General features: G+C 41.5%; 2 protein-coding genes across 8 annotated transcripts in view; one reads left to right on the top strand and one right to left on the bottom strand.

The window, feature by feature from the left end:
• Nucleotides 1-7444, bottom strand: part of pkp4 (plakophilin 4) — a 276311-nt gene extending 268867 nt beyond the window's left edge. Inside the window, exon 1 of the mRNA XM_087989074.1 lies at nt 7363-7444. The gene's annotated coding sequence lies outside the window, so the exon portion shown is untranslated. The remainder of the gene's footprint in view (nt 1-7362) is intronic.
• Nucleotides 1-20487, top strand: part of LOC122551617 (coiled-coil domain-containing protein 148-like) — a 101234-nt gene that overhangs the window by 31380 nt on the left and 49367 nt on the right. For all 7 annotated transcript variants that reach the window (XM_087989079.1, XM_087989080.1, XM_087989077.1 and 4 more), the window contains 3 exons: nt 10397-10479; nt 16595-16743; nt 19083-19178. In XM_087989079.1, the coding sequence (XP_087845205.1) occupies nt 10397-10479; nt 16595-16743; nt 19083-19178 (328 nt within the window). The remainder of the gene's footprint in view (nt 1-10396; nt 10480-16594; nt 16744-19082; nt 19179-20487) is intronic.

Genomic DNA, 20487 nt, shown 5'->3' with positions numbered 1-20487 from the left:
ATGAGGATGGCTCTGAAGTTAAAGAGAGCAAGATAATTAGAAAAGATAGGCAAGAGCAAGTAGAGAATGTGGTAACTCTGATGAATTAAACTGCATTTATTTCAATACAAGGGTTCTTACAGATAAGGCAGATGAACTCAAGAGTATGTATGGGAACATGGGATGGGATATCATAGCTATTACAGGAACATGTCTGAGGGACGGAGGGGACTGGCAGCTCAGTGTTCCGGGGTTTTAATGCTATGGGAAGGATAGAAAAGATAGAAAGGGAGGCAAGAGAGGAAGGGGAGTAGCAACACCATTAGGGAAACCATTACTCTGTATTTAGAGAGGATATTTCTGAGGGATCGTCCAGTGAAGCTACATGGGTGGAACTCAAAAATATGAAGGGGGTGATCACCTTGATATATTTTAGGTCCCAATAGTCAGTAGAAAACTGATAAGAAGAGCAAATACGTAGAGAGATCTCAGATCATGTAAGAGTAAAAATTCTTTAATAGTAAGGGATTTTAACTTTCTAAAGACAGACTGGGACTGCCATTGTGTTAAGGCATTGAATGGTGAGGAATTTGTTAAATGTGTTGAAAAAATGTACTTTATCATTTTGTATTGTCTAGAGAAGGAGCAAAACTTGACCTTCTCTTGGAAAATAAGGCAGGGGAAGTGACTGAAGTGTTGATGGGGGAGCACTTTGGGACCAGTTATCATAATTCTATTAGTTTATAAATAGTTATGGAAAAGAATAAGCCTTGTTTCAAATTAAAGTTCCTAATTGGAGTAAGGTAAATTTTGATGATATGAAACAGGAACTTTCAAAATTTGATTGGAATAAACTGTTTGCAAGTAAAAGGATGACTGGCAACTGAGAGGCTTTCAATAGCGTGGTAATGAGAGTACAGAGACATTATATTCCTGTTAGAGTTGTTATGGACCAGGCCAGACCCCTCAAAATATTAAGAAAGTAGCCCAGACCCTAACTTGTATTTTTTTAAAGGAAGATGTAAAGTGGATATTCTCGGAGTTGTGCAGCTGATCAAACCACTCGACTTTAAACAAAATAGAATTTATTTACACACTACGGTTGAAACACAAACAAAAGAAAACAGAATTTAGAATAACTTAACTATTTGAAAACCCACCAGACTCAAAATCGCAACTTAACGAAGCTGTTGCAATTTCCACAACATCCCATAAACACACCACCTGGCAAATGGTATATTCAAACACCAGTTCTTACAGGCAGGAGAGGTTTCAAAGAGAAAGTTCAGGCAAGATCTCTGTTGAAACATGAAACCTCTTTTCACTATAGCTGCTTCTCTGCTACCAGTAGCTTCTGACTGCTACTAAAACTAAACCAAACTAGAAAAAACCTGAAGTGGCAGAACTGGCTACTCCCCTTTCATTGTGCAACTGTGTTAAAAACCTAAAGGCCTCCTCTTATTGTTGACGTAGGCGGTGTCTATTAGCCATTTCAGCACTACTGACTTTACAACCCCTCTTCAAAAGGGGCAGCATCGTCACAGAATGAAGGACAAGGCTGGTCAGAGTAGGGGACAATGAATTAATAAACTTATTGACGTATATGTTAGATATAGACAACTGGGATGAAGGGAAGCTCTTAAAGAGTTTAAGGGATGTAGGGGCATTCTTAAGAGGGAAATCAGGAGTGAAAAAAGGGAATATAAAATAGCCTTGGCAGATAAGGTTAGGGATAATCCAAGGAGATTCTACAAGTACATTAGGAGCAAAGGTGAAAGCCACAGTTTGTGTGTGGAATACACTTCCAGAGGAAGTGGTGGATGTGGTACAGTTACAATGTTTAAAATACATTTAGTTAGATCGATGAATAAGAAATGTTTGAAGGGATATAGGCCACGTACAGGCAGGCAAGATTAATTTAGTTTGGAGTTATAATCGGTATGGACTGATTGGACTGACGGGTCTGTTTCCATGCTGTATGACTCTTTGACTTTATGAAAGAGCAACTAGGGAGAGAATAGAGTCCCTGTAAGATCATTAAAATCATCTATATGTGAAAATATGGGAAATGGGAGAGATACTAAACAAATATTTTGCATCAGTTTTTACAGCGGAGAAAGATATAGAGGCTAGCGAACTGGGGGAAATAAATATTGATGTCCTGAAAACAGTCCACATTACAGAAGAAGAGGTGCTGGGGGTTTTAAAAAAACATAAAGGTGGATAAGTCTCCAGGACCTGATCAAGTATATCCCAGGACATTGTATGAAGCTAGGGAAGAAATTGTGGACCCGTAGCAGAGATATTTGTATCATCTATAGCCACAGGTGAGTTGCTGAAGGACTGGAGGGTAGTTAATGTTGTGCCTTTATTTAAGAAAAGCTGTAAGGAGAAGCCTGGGAGTATTAGCTATAGGGAGAGGTTAAATAGGCTAGGGCTGTTTTTCATGGAGTATCGGAGGCTGAGGGGTGACCTTATAGAAGTTTATGAAATCATGAGGGGCATGGATTGGGTGAATAGACAAGGTCTTTTCCCTAGGGTGGGGGAGTCCAGAACTAGAGGACATAGGTTTAGGGTGAGAGGAGAAAGATATAAAAGAGACCTAAGGGACAACTTTTTCACACACAGGGAGGTGTGTGTGTGGAATGGGCTGCCAGAGGAAGTGGTGGAGGCTAGTACAATTGAAACATTTAAAAGGCATCTGGATGGGTATATGAATAGGAAGGGTTTGGAGGGATATGGGCTGGGTGCTGGCAGGTGGGACTAGATTGGGAGGGATATCTGGTCGGCATGGACGAGTTGGACCGTAGGGTCTGTTTCTGTGCTGTACCACTCTATGACTCTATTGACCAGTCTGATATCAGTTGTGGGCAAGGTGTAGGAAGAGATTCTGCGAGATAGGACTTACAAGTATTTGGAGAGGCAATGACTGATTAGGGATAGTCAGCATGGTTTTGTGCATGGGGAATTGTATATCTCAAGTATAGGGGTTGGGACGTTATGTTGAGGTTGTACAGGATGCCAGTGAAGTCATTTTGGAGAACTCTGGTCACCTTGCTATGGAAAAGATGTTATTAAATTGGAGAGGGTTCAGAAAAGATTTACAGGATACTGCTGGAACTGGAGGTTTAAGTTGTAAGGAGAGGCTGGATAGACTAGGACTTTCTTTACTAGATTACAAGAGGTTGATGGTTGACCTTACAGAGGTTTATAAAATCATGAGCAACATAGATAAAGTGAAACGTAAAGATCTTTCACTAGGGTAGGGGAGTTTAAAATTAAGGGGCATATTAAGATGAGAATAAAAAGATTTGAAAAGGACCTGAGGGGCAACTTTTTCACACAGAGGGTGGTTCATACGTGGAATGAAGTGCCAGAGGAAATGTTAGATACAGGGATTGTTACAATATTTAGTGGACATTTGGATAGTGTAGTGATTGGAATCGGGTGGAGCCTATTGACTACAATGTCCTTGATTAGGCGTGTTAACCTGGGCCAATCAGCAAAGCCCTAGCTGGCCAATATTAACAGGAAATGTAAAATCTCCGTAGTCTAGGGGATTGACTATTAAGTGGCTGGTCACAGCGAGTGCATTGCCTGCAAGTAAATAAAGGGTGACTTTGTGATGGGATTCTGGTCTCTATGAAGTAATTTCAGTGGCAATGAAATAAAACAGTATGTGCCTGAAGAACATTTGCTTGCAACAGTCATTGTGGAGTTGGATTAAGCATTTCTGGTATCATGCCTTTATTTGGGAAACTTGACTCATTTGATCTTGCTGTTGAAGAGTGGGGCCAGTATGTGGAAAAAATGATTTTTTTTTCTGAGCCACTGACATTGGGGCAGATGAAAAACAACAAGTAATCTTTCTGACTGCTTGCAGACCTGCAGCATTTTTGATTATAAGGGGCTTAACTTTCCCAAAGGCACCAGACACTTAAATGTTCCAAGAATTGATGCAGTTGGTTAAAGAATATGACAATCTCAAACCTCTTCTAATTCTGAGATGCTATTGCTTTAATTGGCTATTAGAGAACTGGAGAAATCTGTATTGTGACTTTTGATGAGGTAGAAATGACTGACAGAGGCATGTAATTTTGGTTTGACCTTGAATGAGATGCTGAGAGACTGTTTGGTGTATGGGATTAATGATGTAGCCATACTGAAGTGCCTATTAGCTGAAGCCTAACTAGTTAAAACAGGCATGACAGCTGGCATTGTCATAAGAAAATGAGGAAAGTGGAGCATGGGAGCTACAAGGCATCCCATTGGAAGTGGACTCCATCACCTGGCCAACTCAGCTTGGGGAACACCATTTGAGTATAGGCAATTGCAGAGGCTCACGCAGGGCATATCTGGAGTAGAGGGACCCTATGCCAACCCACAGCAGAATCCCACAACAAAATTGAGCTTTGGCCAAGTGGCTAAAAAGTTCTTCGGGATGTGGGCTGGTAAACCATTGTAGTCACTTCTGCTATGCGGAATTGAGACAGCAAAGGGGTTCTACAAGGCCTGACTTGAATAAGAAAACTTATAGGCTGAGAGAGTACACACCCTGGAAAGTCCACCAACATGTGGGTTCGAACTATTAAATTGCTTTGTGACATTCAAATCGAAACCGATTTAAAATTAATATTTGTTTAAATGTTCACCCAGTTCCCATGGAGACCAATACCGGCGCAGCTATATCTGTGGTTGCAGAATCTCTCTTTAACAAGATTTGCTTGGGACTCCAACCCTTAAGTTTGTGCAAGACTTCAGCCAGACTGAGACATGTGTTAGGGAGGAGTTGCAAATTAAGGGTTCAACTTCTCCTATGAGAAGCAGTTGGTGCAGTTACCTCGGAAGGTAGTAAAAGACTTGGGCCCAAGCCTATTGGGGCAGAATTTGTGAAGAAGATTCACCTAGATTGGCTCAAACTTTTCGATGAGAAAATGGCTGTCTCAGTGAAGACCTAGTGAAATCCCCAGGGGCTTTTCAGGAAAGGCTTGGGACCATCAAAGGGACCAAAGCTTTACATGTTGACCAGGAAGCAATTCCAACATTTTGCAAGGTCCGCCTGGTGCCATTTGCCTTGTCAGCAAAATAGAGGCAGAAATCAGGAGGCTGGAGAATGAATGAATCATCAAACCAGTGCAGTTTGTAGAATGCACAGTACCGATCATACCGATTGTGAAGCCTGATGGCTCAGTTTGTCTTTGTGGGAATTTTAAGCAAATGGTAAACCACTTCTTGCAGCTGGATAAATACCCAATCCATTGCATAGAGGACATGTATACAAAGGTGGCAGGGGGCTGTCCTTTACAAAGTTGGACATGAGCCATGCCTCCCTGGAATTGACTGGCTGAGTAGTCCTAGAAGTACGCTACAATTAATCCCTACAAGGGTTTATACCAATATACAAGACTGCCATTTGGGGTATCATCAACCCTTTTCCAGTGAACCATGGAGAACGTTTTACAAGAGTTACTCTAGGTTGCCATTTATCTGGATGACGTACTAATAACAGGAATGACTGATAAAGAGAATTAGGACATAGTGCTTAAATGTTTCTTCTCGGAGGAAGAAGGCAAAAATGTATGGTCCAGGTGCCCCAAGTGACCTACTTCAGTTACAGAGTTGACAAAACCGGGTTACACCAGTTGGAAGATAAAGTGAGGGTGTCTCAGCTTCCATGTCTGTACTGGGGCTTATGTCTTTCCTTGGAAAAGTCAAATGTAACCTCACCTCCATCTTGGCACCCTGACACCTGCTATTAAAAAAGTGTCAGCCTTAGAAATGGTTAGGGAAGTGAAAAAGCAGCTATCCTCAACTAAGGTGTTGGCCCACTATGATCCGAAGTGAGAGATAGTGCTGACAGGTGATGCATGTATGGTATTGGGTAGTGCTGGCGCATTGGTGGCCCAGTGGAGAGGAATGCCCATTAGTGTATGCTTCCCAGGCTTTGACTGATGTTGAATACAAATATGCTCAGACAGAGAAGGAAGGTTTGGCAGTCATCTTTTGGTGTGACAAAGATTTGCCAGTATCTTTATGGCCAATAATTTGTCATAGTAACAGATCATAAACCCCTTCTGGGTTGCTGAAGGAAGACAAGGCAATTCTGGTAGAATTCACATTGGGTCCTTTTTCTTGGCATATACAATACAAGTTAGAACACTGTCCAGGAAGCCAAATGGCTAATGTGGATGCCTTGAGGTGCCTCCCACAGGCAGATATTCCACCAGTGGTGTCTCCCATGGAAGATTCTGTTTTGGTTTTAAACTTCCTGGACATCCTACCAGTCACAGCTGACAATATCTGACTGTGGACACAAAGATTCTGTTCTAGCGAAACTAAAATGGCTGGTGGTAATGGGGGAAACAGAAGAGCCATTGCAATCAGAATTGAAACCTTTCTGCTCCTGGCAAGACCTGATCACCATTGAGGACAGCATATTACTATGGAGAACAAGGATGATTATCCTGAGTAAAGGTCACTGTCAGATATTGGCCAAACTCCACCAGGGTCATCCAGGCATTTCCAATACGAAGATGCTAGCAAGAAGCTATGTTTGGTGGTCAGAGTTGGATGCTGACATAGCTACATTGATGGGACAGTGCCCAGAATGCCATCAAGGTCAAAAATTGCCACCGCAGCACCATCACTTATGTGGGAAAGGCCAGGTAAATCCTGGACACCATTACATGTCGTCTATGCCAGTTCTTTCATGGGGTCAATGTTCTTGGTCATCATGGACATCCATTCAAAGTGATTGGACGTGCATAAAGTTAATTCAGCAAACTCGGGATGCCAATTGAGAAACTGCGAGCATTATTTGTGATGCACAGACTCCTGGAGATATTGGTCACGGACAATAGGATATAATTTACCAGCAGGCAGTTGGTCTATTTCCTAAAGTCCAATGGCATTCAGCACATACCAACCATTGTCCAATGGCCTAGGAGAAGGAGCAGTTCAAATGTTGAAGGCAGGCTTAACGAAGCAACCTACAGCATCACTTGATATCAAACTGTCCTGGTTCCTATTCAATTATAGGGCCACCCCTCATACAACAGGGATAGCTCCAGCAGAGTTGCTGATTGGGAGATGACTCTGCACCAGGTTAAACCTGATATTTCCAGACCTGGATGGAAGGGTGAAACTGCAGCAGGAACTCAAATGCTGGCCAAAGCATACTGTAAGTGAGAGAGACAATTTAAATCAGGGGTGGTGGGGGGGGGGGAATGAAGTTTGGTGTCAGAATCATGGAACTGGCCCTATATGGGTTTGAGAGGTCAGGTCCTGTGACTTACAAAGTTCAGGTCAGCACAACAGTCCTGAACAAACAAACAGATGACCTGAAAGCTGTAACCGCACAGACTGGGCAGGAGCAAAACATACCTGGTCCCTCACAACAGCTAGAAGGCCTGTTAAACCGTAGTTTCTTCCTCCTCCATCTAGTGTTGAGGAAACCTCAGAATCTGAGATGGATGCAGCCTTCATAATGTTACTGCAGGAAGAAGAAAAAACTGTCCTGTGATGCTCCAGATGCAAGAGATCGTCCACTGTCCGATACACCTCGCCATGTCACAGTCTAAGTCAGAGGAACCTGACCTGGGGCGAAAATGATACCGGAAAAGCTACAAGAGAAAGACCAGGCCTACATCCCCGGAGTTGGGTTGGGATGGGGTGAGGGTGCAGTGATTGTTAACTACTATGTCCTTGATTTGGGATTGTTAACCTGGGCTTTGGCTACCAATATTAACAGGAGATTTAGAATCTCCTTCCTTGAGGGGACTGACTCTGAACTGGCTGGCCACAGCCAGTGCACTATGCACAAGTAAAGGGTGACTCGGTGACAGGATACTGACCTCTGTTCAGTTATTTCAGATAGGTACATGAATAGGAAAGATTTAGAGGGATCGGCATGGATGGGTCGGACCGAAGGGTCTGTTTCTGTGCTGTACATTTCTATGATTCCCGCATGTCTCTCATGTTGCGCCGTCCTCCCTCCATGTTCTTATCCCACTCGGGGTCGGTGAGGGGAAATTCTGTTCCCCTCCTTCTCCCCCCTCTCTCTCCCCCAGACCAAGAGCGCAGCTTGTCGTATCATCTGACGCTCCTGGCTAGAGAACAATGTTTTCATGATGGAACACATCTCTTCCCACGTGTAAGTATTCGGACCCAGGAACTGATCCAATTGTTCAGCAAGTCCCATGGGGTCCTCTAATAGACCCTTCATCTCCCTCCTGAAATTCCGTACTTCAGTACTCGTCAAGGGAACGTTCACATATCCCGTCCTTCCCTCCTCGCCCCCCATGGGCACTTCCCGGAGTGGATTCATTCTTGCAATCGAGATAGGGTTTTGTCTGTGACCCTTTCCAGCTTGAGATCTGGTCTGTACCCCTGAGGTAGTTTGTGATTCCTCCCCATTTTCTTCCCCTTCCCCTGAATCGTCGTCACCCGAAGGAACATTTTGTGGGGCAGACGGGGTCACATAGGGCGGCGGTAAGTGATCTAAAGGGTCCCATTCTTTCTGCCCTTTCGAGTCTTTATTAGTTACCTGCATTTGGCAAGATATCGTAACCGGTAGCCAACAAAGGGCATAATCACTTTCTTCCAGATTAACATCAGGTTTTGAATTGACATATAAAATGAGGGCTTGCCGGACCCAGTCTTCGTCAGTACCGAATCTAGGCCACCACACTGAGTCGCCCTGAATAGGTTTCTGGGACCACTTTTGACAGTATTTTACCATCTTCCTTTTAGATTTTCCCTTTCTTCCACCCTGATCCCAATTATTTAGCATTCTCCCTAACGGACTATCGTCAGGTACCCCGGGGTACGTGTCATTGTCCCTGTTTAAGCCTACCTTTCCCTTAATCGCCTTAGATCCCTTATTTCCCATTTCCGAGGACTTCGTATTTTTCCCGTGATAATCTATCACAATGTAGCCAATTCCCGGACCTTCAGTCCCGTGATCGGCCAGGTTCCTTTGCAGGCACCCCCGGTCTTTGGATTCCTGTGTCCTACGTCTCTGTGACACAAATCACAGGCACCCCGTAGGTACACGTTCCGCCTCAAACACGGTCTCTGCAAAATCCCTCACAGGCGAGCCCCGGTCTCTAGATTCCTGAGTCCCACGTCTCTGTAGAAAAAAAAATCCACAGGCACCCCGTAGGTACCCAGTCCTCCGGAAACACGGTCCCCGCAAGTTTTTTCTTACCTGGGTTCGGTGCACCGAAATTACTCGATCGTTAACCGTCCCCACTGCCTCGGGTACACCCCTCCTTTGTTTTCCTGAGCCTCCCGGATATCACTCGCTCAAGCCGCGCGGGGCGACAAGCAAGGAATCAGGGACTGCCGAACTCGGCAGGGTGCACCTTCTCCGATATCCTTCCTCAACTCCCCTTGCGGCCGGAGTGTTGATCCCGGACGAGCCCCCAAGTTGTTAGAAACGAAAATCGCTTCTCAATAATCGCTCTAGACAAATTCAGGAAAACAAAGTTTTATTAACAAGTCAAGTCTGCAGAGTCGGGCACCCTTGAAGAAAAGGCGCGCTGAGGCTTACAAAGTCTCCCATTATATACAGTACAAGTCCCTCCTCTCCTTGGCTCTAACAAGCCATGAGGTTCACATTCTTTAAAACATCATTATTCTTATCACAAAGTCTGCAACAAATGGCTCCAGAGTCTCTAAAGTTGTTGTTTTTCTCACCCTGTAGTCTTATCAGTCAAAGACTTTAATCTGTAACAGATGTCTCTCGCGTTGTTCCCCTATCCTGGAGTCTTATCAGTCAAGGACTCATCCTTCCCGCCTGTGTTAATGGTTTCATCAATCAAGGGCCTGTTTGTTTTTACTCTGCTCACAAATTGTCAGCATTTTGCACAATTTAAACTAGCCTGTTTGTTTTTACTCTGCTCACAAATTGTCAGCATTCTGCACAATTTAAACTATTCTACTTTTGAGTATATAAAATGTTCTAGAAAAGAAACAAAAGTTTTGTCTTATTATAGACCAGTTTGTGGTCCAGGCACATCTTAAAGTTTAAACCGAAATTACCTCTCACATGGAGTATTATGAAATACCAAAGAATTAAAGAAAGAAGGAACTTCCTTTTCTTCATTGTCAACTTCGTGAAGGCAAAATATGGTCCATTGATTATCATACAAATTATACCATTGTTAATTCTCCTCCTGAATAAAACCCTCAAGTTAAAAGTACGACAAAATCCCATGATTTCACTCAACAATCAAGAGTTAAGAAGTGCAACAACAGTAATGTTCCTTGTCCTGCTTACCATTCAGCAACATTTGCTTGTACAGCAGATACAATAAATGAATATATGTATCATTGTGATACCATAAATGAGTATCAGTGATATTACAATAGTTACAGCTATAACTATACAACTTAATAATTTTTCTTTTTACAGGAAAAAGATAGAATTACAGCTTCAGCAATTACTTGAAGATGGGAACACTGAAAATATATTCTATTTCGAAATGAAAGAATATGGTACGTGTAATCCATGTGTATAGTTAAATTTGGTTGCTTGGAAGATGAAATTGGGGAGTTAATAATTAGTAGTGTTGAAGTCATTAAGTCAATATTTTATTTCCATTTGTATATTGAAGGGCACTACTTATTACTATTGGGATGCAGATTTTATAGAAAAGGAGGTATTTAGGGGGAAAAACCTAGGAGGGAAAAGTACTGAACCAGCTATTGGAATTAAAGGCAGATAAGTCTCCAGGGCCTTATGGCCAACATTTTAGCACTTGAAGGAAATGGCAACAGAGATCAAATCCATTAGTTATAATATTCCAAAGTTCCCTGGACGTGGGAAAAGTTCCAGTGGATTGTAAAATTGCTAACACAACAAACCTATTCAAAAACGAGGGAGTCAGAAAGTAGGAAACTACAGACCAGTTAGTTTAACCTGTGTTGTTGGGAAATTGTTAGAATTCAGGTTTGTTATTTGTTGACTAACACTACAAAAATAGGGATAAGAGTTTTTTGTTTGTACAGAGTTGGATCATCAGGGAAGAGAATCTACCACCCCATCTGGTCCAGCTTTGGCGGTGGTAGATTTCCTTCTTTGATGATCCAACTTGGGAGTACTCTCTTTCTTTGTCATCTCTTCAAAAAACGTAATCAAGTTAACAATTCATGATTTCCCACACAAAACCATGTTGACTATGTAGTAAACAATCGAATCCCTAGGACAGATCCTTGCTACACTCCACCAGTTACATCATTGTCAGCAATGTGCTGATCAATCCTCAATCCATACTAATACATTATCACCAAAACCATGAGCTGCTAGTTTGTGCAATAGCATTTTGTGTGGTAACATATCAAATGCCTTTTTTGAAATCCAGATATAGCACATCTACCAATTACTCTTCTTTTATCTTTGCTAGTTTTACCTTAAAGAGCTCTAGCAAATTTGTCAAATATGATTTCTCTTTCACAAAGTATTGTTGGCTCTGGTTGATTGCATTAAGCTTTTCTAAATGCTACTTAGAGTCATAGAGTCATAGAGATGTACAGCATGGAAACAGACCCTTCGGTCCAACCTGTCCATGCCAACTAGATATCCCAACCCAATCTAGTCCCACCTGCTAGCACCCGGCCCATATCCCTCCAAACCCTTCCTATTCATATATCCATCCAAATGTTGCAATTATACCAGCCTCCACCACATCCTCTGGCAGCTCATTCTATACACGTACCACCCTCTGTGTGAAAAAGTTTTTGTTTCTTTATATATAATAGCCCAGTGTAAGTTGCATTTGGCCTCTAATTCTTTCATTTGTTGGACTTTAAAAGGATTTATGGACTCAGTCTTGGCATAATATCAATACACCTGCTCTGGTATCTAATGTAAAACTGGCTTCTCTGCCAATTACTTTCTGCTCTAAGTCCCAAAATGCATCCTCTGAAACTATACCAGCAAAGAAATTAAATCCTTGTTGTGCACCTCTCTCATCTCTACAGAAGAGTTCATTCTGCCACTTTTTCTCCCTTACTGGTGGAAATCTGCTATGACAATTTTTAATTTTGCATGCTGCTTTTGCTCTCTTACCCCAGCATTGCACTCATGACTTTCTATAAAACTGGTTGGGTTGTCAAAGTGAAGTTCCTTTATGGCTTGGATCACACCTGGCTCCTTTATGCACTTCCCATTGGTGTATTTTGCGTGTTCCTTTCTTTCCCATCCCGAAGTTTTGTTTCTGTAATATTTTACTTATTGTGACTGATTTATTTCTTCCTGTTGCTAACTGAATTCTCTTTCCCACACTTCCTCCAACTTCCTATTCCATGGTCCAGTGCCTAGGTGCACCTTGAACTTCCTCATCAACTTGCCTTTATCAGCATTGAGCTTCTCTTCAGGTATTTTCCCCACTGTTGGGTTTGGATTTGTCACCTGGCCTCGTGGTTTATTGTCACTTGTCTTCAATTCAGCCTCTTGTCACCAGCCTTAGGTTCCATATCTCTGGTCACTGTTGCCATGTAGTAATGTAAGCATAATGTGAATATATTCATGTAAGCAAACAGGCTTTATTGAATAGAACTGTATATAATCAGAGCAGGCAGGGACAAGGTAGGACTAATAAATTAAACTGCATTTATTTCAATGCAAGGGGCCTAACAGGGAAGGCAGATGAAGTCAGGGCATGGTTAGGAACATGGGACTGGGATATCATAACAATTACAGAAACACGGCTCAGGGATGGGCAGGACTGGCAGCTTAATGTTCCAGGATACAAAAGCTACAGGAAGAATAGAAAGGCAGGCAAGAGAGGAGGGGGGAGTGGCATTTTTGATAAGGGATAGCATTACAGTTGTGCTGAGGGAGGATATTCCCGGAAATACATCTAGGGAAGTTATTTGGGTGGAACTGAGAAATAAGAAAGGGATGATCACCTTATTGGGATTGTATTATAGACCCCCTAATAGTCAGAGGGAAATTGAGAAACAAACTTGTAAGGAGATCTCAACTATCTGTAAGAATAATAGGGTAGTTATGGTAGGGGATTTTAACTTTCCAAACATCGACTGGGACTGCCATAGTGTTAAAGGTTTAGATGGAGAGGAATTTCTTAAGTATGTACAAGGCAGTTTTCTGATTCAGTATGTGGATGTACCTTCTAGAGAAGGTGCAAAACTTGACCTACTCTTGGGAAATAAGGCAGGGCAGGTGACTGAGGTGTCAGTGGGGGAGCACTTTGGGGCCAGCGACCATAATTCTATTCATTTTAAAATCGTGATGGAAAAGGATAGACCATATCTAAAAGTTGAAGTTCTAAATTGGAGAAAGGCCAATTTTGACAGTTTTAGGCAAGAACTTTTGAAAGCTGATTGGAGGGAAACGTGTTAACAGGTACAGGGATGGCTGGAAAATGGGAAACCTTCAGAAATGAGATAACAAGAATCCAGGCAAAGTATATTCCAGTCAGAGTGAAAGGGAAGGCTGGTAGGTATAGGGAATGCTGGACGACTAAAGAAATTGAGGGTTTGATTAAGAAGAAGAAGGAAGCATATATCAGGTATAGACAGGATAGATCGAGTGAATCCTTAGAAGAGTATAAAGGAAGTAGGAGTATACAAGAGGGGACATGAGATAGCTTTGGCAAATAGAATTAAGGAGAATCCAAAGAGATTTTACAAATATATTAAGGACAAAAGGGTAACTAGGGAGAGAATAGGGCCCCTCAAAGATCAGCAAGGCGGCCTTTGTGTGAGCCACAGAAAATGGGGGAGATGCTAAATGAATCAGTATTTATTGTGGAAAAGGATATGGAAGATATAGACTGTCGGGAAATAGATGGTGACATTTTGCAAAATGTCCAGATTACAGAGGAGGAAGTGCTGGATGTCTTGAAATGGTGAAAGGTGGATAAATCCCCAGGACCTGATCAGGTATACCCGAGAACTCTGTGGGAAGCTAGAGAATTCTGGGCCTCTTGCTGAGATATTTGTATCATTGGTAGTCACAGGTGAGGTGCTGGAAGACTGGAGGTTGGCAAACATGGTGCCACTGTTTAAGAAGGGCGGTAAAGATAAGCCAGGAAACTATCGACCGGTGAGCCTGACCTCAGTGGTAGGGAAGTTGTTGGAGGGAATCCTGAGGGACAGGATGTACATGTATTTGGAAAGGCAAGGACTGATTAGGGATTGTCAACATGGCTTTGTGCATGGGAAATCATGTCTCACAAAATTAATTGAGTTTTTTGAAGAAGTAACAAAGAAGATCGATGAGGGCAGAGCATAGATGTGATCTATATGGACTTCAGTAAGGCATTCGACAAGGTTCCCATGGGAGACTGATTAGCAAGGTTAGATCTCATAGAATAGAGGGAGAACTAGCCATTTGGATACAGAACTGGCTCAAAGGTAGAAGACAGAAGGTGGTGGTGGAGGGTTGTTTTTCAGACTGGAGGCCTGTGACCAGTGGAGTGCCACAAGGATCAGTGCTGTGTCCTCTACTTTTTGTCATTTACATAAATGATTTGGATGCGAGCATAAGAGATACAGTTAGTAAGTTTGCAGATGACACCAAAATTGGAGGTGTAGTGGACAGCGAAGAGGGTTACCCCAGATTACAACAGGATCTGGACCAGATAGGCCAATGGACTGAGAAGTGGCAGATGGAGTTTAATTCCGATAAATGCGAGGTGCTGCATTTTTGGGAAAGCAATTCTTAGCAGGACGTATACACTTAATGGTAAGGTCCTAGGGAGTGTTGCTGAACAAAGAGACGTTGGAGTGCAGCTTCATAGCTCCTTGAAAGTGGAGTCGCAGGTAGATAAGATAGTGAAGAAGGCATTTGGTATGCTTTCCTTTATTGGTCAGAGTATTGAGTACAGGAGTTGGGAGGTCATGTTGCGGCTGTACAGGACATAGGTTAGGCCACTGTTGGAATATTGCGTGCAATTCTGGTCTCCTTCCTATTGGAAAGATGTTGTGAAACATGAAAGGGTTCAGAAAAGATTTACAAGGATGTTGCCAGGGTTGGAAGATTTGAGCTATAGGGAGAGGCTGAACAGGCTTGGGCTGTTTTCCCTGGAGCGTCGGAGGCTGAGGGGTGACGCTATAGAGGTTTACAAAATTATGAGGGGCATGGATAGGGTAAATAGGCAAAGTCTTTTCCCTGGGATCAGGGAGTCCAGAACTAGAGGGCATAGATTTAGGGTGAGTGGGAAAGATATAAAAGAGACCTAAGGGGCAACCTTTTCATGCAGGGGGTGGTACGAGTATGGAATAAGCTGCCAGACGATGTGGTGGAGGCTGGTACAATTGCAACATTTAAGAGGCATTTGGATGGGTGTGTAAATAGGAAGGGTATGGAGGGATATGGGCCGGCTGCTGGCAGGTGGGACTTAATTGGGTTGGGATATCTGGTCAGCATGGACAGGTTGGACCGAAGGATCCGTTTCCATGCTGTACATCTCTATGACTCTATGACTCTATCAGCTTGGTAAGAGAAGACATCTTATTTAGAATCCTACAGCTCTGTGATCGAATTCCATGTGATCTAATGTCATTCTAATATAGTTCCCTTTGCATATTCTCTGTAGTTGTACTTAAAATAAATGTGCAATTTACTTTATAGTCTCCTACAGTTGGTGCCAAACCCTTCACTCTATGGAACCTCTCTCATCATCAATCACATCTGGCCTGTGTCAATCATCGCCCTTCATCCATCACTCCCTGGTGGGAAAACTGAGCAAAAGAGTTATTTGTTCCTGTATGGCTGGCCTAAGGGTGCTGACCCCATGAAAGGCTGCCAGCGGCCTCCTAATTACCCGATTGTCTCAATTCAGTGGATCATCTCCAAAGGAGACAACAAGGGTTACACACTTCCTCCAGCTGGCAGCTGAGATGATCGCTTGTGTTACTGTGATTCCCTCTTATTATTACTCAGAAACAGGTTGCAGAGTTTTGGACGAGCTAAGGACTGTCAGATATGTGTTATTTTGAACACCAGCAAGAGTTTAGTTTTTTCACAGTTGAGGATGAAAATGCGTGGAATGGAGCAAACATGTTATAGTTTAAATATAAATAAATTTCAGTGATAGTTGAACACAATGTTAAACCAATGTCTTTTATACTCAGCAACATAAATGTTCTGCAGTGGAAATAGAATGAGGGAAAGTGTTTGCACTATTAACAACTAAAAGATTATTGAACAAAGATTAATTTTGATTTGGTTTTGTTTCATGGGGCTGCTTTTTGTAGGTCTCGCCAAGATAACTCTCCCTTCTCATAGTTCATGTGTTTCATCATGTCTCATCTATATATGTCATCCTGAGCCTTTTTTGAATAAGGATGCGAAAGAATTGCTGGCCTTGCCAACAATGCCTACATCCCGTGAATGCATAAAATAAGTCTGGAACTGCTGATAAGTCCATTTTTTAAAAACTGTGTTAATTGTTCTATGAAAATTTAAGTAGTTCCTTGTATATTACTACTTTCACATGGAAGTGGTAAAATATCACTACAGGGATTGAAGAATTTTTAAAATGTATTTACCCTTTCAGTAGTAGAGTGAAATTGTTCGAACTGTATCCTTTTAAAGAATCATTACATAGCAGGCACATTGAGAATTTCTCTCTAACATAAGGTGCAATGTTGCAAAGAGACCAAGAAGCTTTTAGAACAGCTACAGTGGATCCAATCTTGCAATTGAAAAAAGACTTGAAACAAAGGCTGATTGAAATACAGCATTGTTACCAGGGTGATGGACTTAATTCCTGCCAGATACAGCAGCAGGTACAAAACTATTTAATTTAATTTTTATTTATTTTGGGCTTCATAGCAAGCCATCAATGCATTTAACTTACTGTCAGTGAACATTTATGCTCATTAATGTCTAATTTCTATATTTATATGTAGAGATTACTGAAAAAGGTAATGTATTCTAGAAATAGAACAAAATCACAAAAATCAGATATTTGTGTAAATTGTCCTTAATTTTGGTTTAACACAGCAACAAAGAACAACTTGTTTTTAAATAGTGCCATTAATGTAATAAAATATCATAAGGCACTTGACAAGAATGTTCTAAAACAAATTCCAAAACCATCAAGTTGCACAAAGCGTTATTAGGCCAGATGACTGACAGTTTGGTCAAAGACATAGGTTTTTAAGGTTGTTTTTATTGACGTTGAAATGATTGGGAGATGACTATATTGAAAGAAATAAGATTCTAAGGGAGCTTGACACCGTTGATGCGTCTCCTCATGGGAGTATCGAGAATGGAGGCACACTTTCACAGTAAAGGACCTCATTAGAGAGAAAAAGTGGGTCATTAGAGTCATGCAGCATGGAAACAGACCCTTTGGTCCAACCAGTCCATCCCAAACATAAACTATCCCACCTGCCTGTGCTTGGCCAACATCTTTCCAAACATTTTTTATTCATGTACTTATCTAAATGTCTTTTAAATGTTGTAACTGTACTTGCATCCACCACTTCCTCTGGCAGTTCATTCCACACATGAACCACTTTTTTTGTATAAAACAAAAATTGCATCTCAGTCTTTTTTAAATCTTTCTCCTCTCACCTTAAAAATATGCCCCCTTGTCTTGAAATTGCCTACCCAAGGGAAAAGAATTTTGCCTTTCCCCTTATCTATACTGCTCATGATTTTATAGAACTCTATAAGGTCAACTCTCAACCTCTATGCTCCAATGAAAAGAAAATTCCAGCTTATCCAGCCTGTCCTTTTTTCTCAAACCCTCCACTTCCAGCAACATCTTGGTGAATGTTTGTTTTAGACTGATTTGACCAAAGGGTTTGTTTCTGTGCTCTATGACTCTGTCAAAAGGTGGTTTACATGTCTCAGCATTCCCAATCCCAGCACTTGTGGCCACTGTATTCATATGGTTGTTCAGTTTGATTTCTGATCAATGGTATACCCAACAGATATTGATAATAGGAGGTTTAGCAAAGGCAATACAATTGAATGCCAAGGGAAGATTGGTAGATTCTGTCTTGTTAAAAATGGTCATTGCCTGGAACTTATGGTCTGAATGTCAAGTCCGAGACTGACTGTTGGCTCGATCTTGCTGTATAGGAACACAGATTACTTTAGTATCTGAAGTGTCATGAATGGCACTTCTGACCTTACGATGATGGGAGGTCTTCGTGAAGCAGTTAATGATGGTTCTTATGTTTCCATGCATTATACTTCTGAAAGCCTCTGGTACAAGTGATTTGAGAATAAGTTGTCCCCAAGATTGTTGTATGTTTTGTCTTGGAGCTATGCAGAGATGGCACTAGTTTTCATGTGTGTAACAAAAATTTATTCACAATACTTCAAAATATCTTCATAGCTTCATAGTAATTGAAACAGGAGTAGACCTTTTGGCCTGTCGAGCCGGCTCCGCCATTCATTAAGATCATGGCTGATTTGTCCATCATCTCAGCTCCTCCTACCTGCATTCTCTCCATAACCCTTAATTCCCCTACCATGCAAAAACCCATCCAATTGTATCTTGAATCTGCACTATATTTGTGGCTTTTTTGTTTCCAGCAACTTCTATAATCTTTTTACTTTTCTGTGAATCCTGAGCCAGATTTAACAAATCAAGCATAATGAACATCAGTAGTAAACAGACTCACATAATCAAGCACAGAGCTTTTCAATGATCTTTAACAACTGCCAGGACAGTGATTAGAAGAATGCAAATGCCAATAATAGCACTGCTCGCTTCTGCACAAGTTCACCGGTTCTATCATGCCCCCGGGACATTTTTGCAGAGATGGAATGGCATGTCAGCAGGGCTACCCACTGCATGAAGCAGAAAACCAATGGCGGTAATTAAGGGTGACTTAAAAGCTCCTAAAGGACTATGACTGACTGGCATTTTCCACTCAGCCACAAAGTTTCCACAGGAGGCGGAAGCTAATTTACCTGCCTGAATGTGACCACCTCGTGGCCAACCTAAGAAGGAAGAGAACATAAATGTCAGTCAAAGCTTTCCAAAATTTCTCAAATTATTACTGTTTTAAATTACCTAGAGGGGGAACTAATTGTAACTCCTCAACACTTGCTATTCTTCTGCTTATGAAACACATATATTTTCTTGATCTTTATATGTAATTAGGTGGAATCTGTAAGAACCCAACAGAAAATGGTAACAGACATGCTTGAACAAGAGAGAAGCATCTTGGAAGAACAGATCAAAAATATTGAATTTGAGGTAAATAATTTTTTGAATTATACAAAACAGGAAGGTCTATTTCTCGTCAGCTAAATACTGAAGCATTGGAAAAGTGAGTGCTTTTTGGTTCATGTAAGTTATGAAATACGACTCAGTCCAAATTTCCTTGACTTTGACCTTAGTTTGAAATTTAGAATGAATTCCTTTCATTATTTGAAAAGTACCTGAGAGCCTGCACTGGAAAGACGTTTCTGTTGCAGGTTGTTACAGTTGTCTTTATGGTGAATGACATAGCTCAGCAATTAAAATCCTGGTGACCCAGAAATCATGATGCTTCTCCTCCACTACGGCCACTTGGCATGACAAGACCTGTTGATATGTTAATAGTACAATCTTAAACTGTTTCACTATTTAGCTTGTGCATAGCACCATCATAGCCTGAAACATTGAAAAATCAGGAAGAAATAAAATGATCACACAAAGACATAGAAAAGAGGAACGGGAGTAGAACATTTGGCCCTTTTATAAGCCTGCACAGCTATTCAACATGACCATGGCTGATCATCCAATCAGTACCTTTTTTTGCCCTGCTTTCTTCCCATAACATTTCACCCCATTCGACATAAGAACATTCAATGTATTGGCTTCGATCACTTACTGTGACAAAAAAATTCCACAGACTCACCATTGTCTAGACGATGTAATTTCTCCTCCATTCAGTCCTAAATGACCTATACCATATCCTTAAATTGTAACCCTTGATTCTCGATTCCCCAGTCTACGGGAACATGCATCATGTGTTTACCCAGTCCAATCCTGACAGATGTTTAGAGGGTTCTATGAGATTCCCCCTTATTCTTGTAAAATCCAGTGAATATAATCTTAACCAATACAGCCTATCTTCGTACATCAATGCTACCATCCCAGAAATTGGCATTGTATTGGCTAAATAAGAACATGGAACATAAGAAATAGAAACAGAAGTAGAAGTATTTCTAATTTCCTGGTATATCCATATATAACTAGGTTTCTGAAAATTTTTGGTCTCTGTTTTGAATATATTAATCTACTAAGCATCCACAGTGGGCTACAGTTGAAAATTCCAAAGATTCACAACTGATTGGTTGAAAGATGATTGTGTTGTGGTTATGTCGATATGCAGTGAGTTGAGCGTTTATAAAGAAATGCCATAAGGAGGTAGGACAAAGCACGAAGAATCAGAGCCAGTTTGAAACTTGGGGAAGGATTTTACCTTGGGGTGGCTTTTCCTGCGCTGTTACCAAAAGGTCATTGTGAAAGTTAATCTGCTCCAATGGGCTATCCCCAGCTATTTAACACTCAGAGGAGT

The sequence above is a fragment of the Chiloscyllium plagiosum genome, unplaced genomic scaffold (genome assembly GCF_037043375.1).
Source record: "Chiloscyllium plagiosum isolate Xiang-an unplaced genomic scaffold, Cpla_swu_hap1 HiC_scaffold_7, whole genome shotgun sequence".
Lineage (NCBI taxonomy): Eukaryota > Metazoa > Chordata > Chondrichthyes > Orectolobiformes > Hemiscylliidae > Chiloscyllium > Chiloscyllium plagiosum.
Note: the sequence above shows the minus strand (reverse complement) of the source record. Positions and strands in the feature narration are given on the sequence as shown.